The sequence below is a fragment of the Atta cephalotes genome (assembly GCF_000143395.1).
Source record: "Atta cephalotes unplaced genomic scaffold scaffold00018, whole genome shotgun sequence".
Taxonomy (NCBI): Eukaryota; Metazoa; Arthropoda; class Insecta; order Hymenoptera; family Formicidae; genus Atta; species Atta cephalotes.
The window spans coordinates 143762-149322 of record NW_012130082.1 but is presented as its reverse complement, the minus strand read 5'-3'; the positions used below and the strand labels follow the sequence as shown (position 1 = coordinate 149322).

General features: G+C 30.7%; 3 protein-coding genes across 3 annotated transcripts in view; 2 read left to right on the top strand and 1 right to left on the bottom strand.

Moving 5' to 3' along the window:
- The window catches only part of LOC105618682 (TM2 domain-containing protein almondex), a 2097-nt gene extending 1207 nt beyond the window's left edge, over positions 1-890 (top strand). Inside the window, 2 exon segments of the mRNA XM_012200210.1 lie at positions 76-288; positions 376-890. Coding sequence (XP_012055600.1) covers positions 76-288; positions 376-511 — 349 coding nt within the window. The 3' untranslated portion in view covers positions 512-890.
- An 899-nt stretch (positions 891-1789) lies between these two features.
- LOC105618681 (von Willebrand factor A domain-containing protein 9) lies at positions 1790-3734 on the top strand. The gene is made up of 6 exons (XM_012200209.1): positions 1790-1966; positions 2055-2379; positions 2460-2671; positions 2758-3012; positions 3085-3414; positions 3510-3734. Exons 1-6 carry the CDS (start codon positions 1790-1792, stop codon positions 3732-3734), a joined length of 1524 nt encoding a protein of 507 aa, XP_012055599.1.
- A 260-nt stretch (positions 3735-3994) lies between these two features.
- On the bottom strand, positions 3995-5085 carry LOC105618680 (pyroglutamyl-peptidase 1). Its single transcript, XM_012200208.1, has 2 exons — positions 4867-5085; positions 3995-4384 (listed from the first exon to the last, which is right to left on the bottom strand). Exons 1-2 carry the CDS (start codon positions 5083-5085, stop codon positions 3995-3997), a joined length of 609 nt encoding a protein of 202 aa, XP_012055598.1.
- Positions 5086-5561: the final 476 nt, after the last annotated feature.

The following is a 5561-nucleotide window of genomic DNA, read 5'->3' as shown; positions in this document are numbered from 1 at the left end:
TATATGTGTGTCGTGCGTGTGTGTGTGTGTGTGTGTGTGTGCGTGCGTGTGTGCGTGCGTGCGTGTGTGCGTGTGTGTGTGTGTGTGTGTGTGTGTGTGTGTGTAATATTATAATATTATAATATTCTAATATTTTTGATGCAGAACAAATTGTACGGTAAATAATGACATACTGTGTCTGGGCAGACGGAAGTTTATGAAGAACTTACCTTGTAACTGGACAGTTGGATATCGTTGGTCTACGGCTTTGATCTTAAGCATTACTCTTGGAGGATTTGGTGCAGATAGGTATTTTATGAGACTTTAGCATACTATTTGGAATATAGACAATCGATTAAGTATAAATTTCATATAAGATTCTTATATGAATTATAGGTTTTACTTGGGACACTGGCAAGAAGGTATTGGTAAGCTTTTTAGTTTTGGTGGACTAGGTGTGTGGACTTTAATCGACGTAATATTAATCTCTATGAGATATTTAGGTCCTGCTGATGGCTCTTTGTATATTTAGATTATTTATGAATTTTGTAAATATCAATACCAGAAGATCTAAGTCTTATTTTTTATTATAATTTATGATAGTCGTTAAGAATATGTTATATTTGTTGAACTAGGTACAAATTAATGTGATATATGTACATACATAAATGCGAGCAAGTCTTTTATAAAAATGAAGTTTACATTTGTTTAGCCGTAGACAATAACTCACTTTCACATAGATTTGTTGTTTGATTAATGTTTAGTATAATCTCTGTATAAAATTCTTAGAAGAGAAGAAAGCAAATGTAAAATGTTGGTTTTTGTAGAAAATTATAAAAATAATTATATATGAAATAAATAATTATATGCAATATTCTGTTAATAAAAAATATGTATTTATAGATCATAACAAATTCTAATTTAATTTTTATTATTTAAAAGAAAGTTAAATTATGCTATTTTCGATTCTTATATTTAAGATTGTTTTAAGTACATTCAAAATGTCACGGTCTAATCGAAGGGTCATATTAGCATTTTAAGACTATTTAAAACGATCTTATAAAAATGGATGGATACCAGTCTTAGAGATCTTCAACATATGATCTTTTATGTTGAAGATTGTTCAGAATAGACTAGAGAATTTGAAACATCTGTAAATTTAACGTAAACAGTAGCAAATATAAAGTGTTGATTTACTTATTGTGTAATCTATAAAAGTTTTAGAATAAATATTATCTTTTATGTGCCCTCCTTTTTCAAGATTGGTTCAATTTTTATTCTTTAATGTGAGATTCCATTCCAAAGAATTTATAGAGTATCATTTTATTGTTGTTCATATATATTAAACAAAGATAAAGTGATATATCATGCTCACTTGTTTAATATGTATTTTATGGAACTAAACTAAATCAGTCACTAGAGGACTGTTAGCCCTGTCAGCTCATGTTAGGTTAGGTTTGTGATTAAGAACGATCGAAGTTTGTGTTTAGGAATGTATCAGTATATATGTAGATGACTACGTTCGGTACATGATAATATTATTAATCTAAGAAATACATTAATATAGAAGTATTGTTAATAAAATTTTTTAATATTTATTAACTTGAGACGAGCAATTGTTCTTTGCGAAGAAACAGATATCAATTCACAGGAAAATTTAATACGCTTTCTACATAACCTACCTTTATTAATACGTTGTCAAAGAAGTTTATGCAGATTCAGAAGAAAAAATTGTACGTGGCTAATAAATATATTATGGGATTTAAGTATCTGTAGTCTTTAATCACGCTGACTTTATTCGGGCATCAAAATGCCTACAGTAATAGCGTTGGACGTCTCTCTCTCAATGAGAAGACGTGGATCTATGATTGGGAATGAATATTCACCAAATTATGAATCATTGACGCGGCATCAATTAGCGCTGCATGGCATAAACACTCTGTTACACTACTTGCAAGTTAATTCAAAATTAGAATTTGTGTCAGTGGTAAGAACAGACTAATATGATGTCAGATAACATATCTATTATAATAGGTATATTAATATATGTAAATTTAACAAATTTCAAATTTCAGATTGCATTTTCATCATTATACGAAGTAATTTGTCCTTTTACTCGCGATTATGAGGGCATACGCAGCAAATTACGAATTATCGATGAGTGTGACAAGACATTTATTGAAGGAGCATTACATGGAGTTAATAATGTAATTATGGCGGAATGGGGTAATGCCACGGCTTGCCAAGTAATATTAATTACAGACGGCAATCCTGGCATAGGACCAATGTCTTTAGGCAATTCTTTAAATTCTTTAAATGTCACACAAGACGTAAATCCCTTTCCCTTACCTTTTCCATATCCAGGAAAATTAAGTATAGTTTGCATTGCATCGCAGCAGGGTAAGTTGAAATGCGAAAAAACATTTCTATTCATTTTTCATTTCTTATATTTAAATATGTCGCTTGTATCATGTTTGCAGATCCTAGTTTGCAGACCGGTTTACCTCTCTATCAGCGTTTAGCTGACCTAGCTGGTGGTGACAGCATTGTATTAGTTCCTGAATCACCACTTAGCAAACATTCCATCATGACTTGCTTCCAAAAACTAGCGGAAGCAAATTATGTTTCTTTCCAAGGATATCTAAAGTGTGGCCATTTAGGCTCCCGTATTTTATTATCACCAGCCCCTATGGTAATGACACTAATGACAAACATGAAAGCATATGCTATATTACATACTAGATTATCAGTTATATAGACCTATTACATATGTTTCAGCCTTATACAAAGAAGACAGATTTCGAATTAGCTCCAGGCTTGGCAATATCAAAAACTATAGAAATATGTGGATTTATATCTGTAGGAGATGTTGGTAGTCCAAGTTCCATTTCTAGACATTTAGTATTGCCATTGACAACAGAGAAAAATTCAAGCATGCAGGGCATATCATTAGAAGAGGAGTCGGATACCGATGAAAATGAAGATGAAGGAAAAATGCCATCTTTTTGTGTGTTGCTTCATGGAGCATTAAAAGTAAAGTCTTACTAGGAATCTAAAAATTATTTGAATGTGATTAAATCGATAGATAATTGATATATTTTGCAGGTAGAAAACATGGCAGCTCTTTGTATGTTGAATAACGAATGGTATGGATTTATATATTCTTGGGCGGATACAAAGAAGAAATCTAACTTAATGCTAACAGTATTAGAACCGGGATCTGACGTTGTACCGTGGTTAGGCAATTTTAGCAATTTGGGTCCATTAGATACGGTTAAAAGTTCTCCAGTTAATTTTCCAGTGAGACCAACTGAGAAGAGAAGCTATACACAAAATGCTCCTTCATGGATTCGCCAAGTTGGCTTACAGTCTGATATTCAAAAAATATTAAGACATGCGAGAAAATTACCCGACAAGACACAAAATTTTTACAAGGTAAATTAGATTGATCAAAAGAATAAAGCAATTGTATATGATTTAAATGATAAAATGATAAATTTTTATGAAATGATTATTTTTTACGCATACAGGAGGTAAACAGATTACGACGTGCAGCAGCGTCTATAGGATTCATCGAATTATTAGAAGGATTAGCGTGCATTTTAGAGCGAGAATGCACATTGCTACCACCGAATCTAAACCCTGACTGCACGATCCAAATGGGGCATGTTGCATCGATGATCAGAAAGCCAGAATTTCATGAACTTAGATACAATATTCCACCCGCACGAACGAAATTTCAACCTGGATCATAATTTACAATGCACAGTAATTGAAATGTTATTCTATTTATATCAAAGCATTCATACAGCAAAAATAAAATTTGTATTTGTTATAATCTATATCCCATATTAATATCACATTACATTATTTATATTAAGTATTTCTATATTCTTAACCTTTTTTATTTTTTTCTAGATATATTATGTCATATGTATATAAGAAAGTGTATATAGACCTTGAACACATACACTATTATTTCTTATTAATCACTTAACAGTTTAGATTAAGACTGTTAACTCAATTCCAAATTTCTTATTAAGTAACACAAAATTTTATATAAACCGTTTGCAGTTTGTTTACTAGAATATTTGTTAAAATCTGGAACATGCACAAACAGAGTTTTTGTTGGCTCAATACAGAGCGATTGATAAAATATATATTCACACAGATATCTGCCAGCATTGTCCGACAGACAGACTTTGCATCCGCTTTTTTCGAAGTTTTTATTCACATTATTGCAAAGTTCTTTGACATCTATTTCAGTTTTCAAAACTTTATACTCGACATTAGTTTCATTGGGGCATTTATTATATATATCGAATCTGTTGTAGCCATTGCTATAAGCATGTTGCTCTATCGTTAAAGATTTAACTTCATGTGATACACCCACATGTAAGACAATCTAAAACAATAGAAATAATAAGTGTTAATTAAAATATGAAATTTGCAATACAATCATTAAGAAAGAAAAAAATCAACGATCAATAAAGAATTAAAATTGATTATTATAATATTGATAAAATTGATTCATTAATAAAAATATAAAAACATTTTGATTCTACTAAATCTTCTACTAAATTTTTCCCTTTCAATTTAACGTATTAATTGACAAATCTATTTAATAAAACAAAACAATGCGATATAAATTGAGACAGCATTTTTCGTACAAAACAAATAAAAAACATTAATGATTTAAATTGAACGAAGAAAATTAATGAAAATTTCATAATAGAATCAAAACGTTCTTATATTTTTTTTATTAATAAATGAATTTTATTATTTTATAACAATCAATTTTTGTTCGTTTGGCCTTTTCTTTTTTATTGAAAAAATAAATATTTATCAAGAAATTATATACCTACATTTACATATAACACTACTTACCGAAGGATTGTGTTTCTTCCAGAGCTGAGGAATATGATCAGATACGTAATCGTACGAAACTGGAATTTTTTCTATAACTAGCTTAACGTCGGAAAATTCCACGGAATTCTTCCATAGTTCCTGCAATTCCTTCACTGCCTCCCAGCTGGCGTTCACTGTGTGTGTACTGAATGGACCAAATCCAGTCACTAGGATTGTACATTTGGCATTGACGTCCATTTTATAAATGCAATATTCAATAATTTCGGTGTTCGAATCTATTCTGGTTAACTTGAAGACTCAGCTTTATAAGATGCTTATAATTTCTCGAAGCACTATCGTGTAGTGTTCCTATAATAATCTATCATTACAAGTACACTACTATTGCATGACTGACACCGCCTTAGAGACTCGTAAATGATAACGCGAATCACGAGCGTGTTTGCTCAACGTTCACGATATATTGACATCGCTAGAAAGTTTCACTCGAATATTTATTGCATGCTAGTAAATTTATAAATCTATAAATATCGTGGGATGCATATCAAACGACGTCCAACATCTCTGTCATATTTTATAACATTTAGACTAAAGTATGTATATCATATATATTTGTAAATAAAAATGACTAAGAGACTCCGTACAATAAAAGGAACAGAGAACAGAGAATAAGAATTTCAACCTATCAGAAATCATGTATTGTGGAATACACAGTT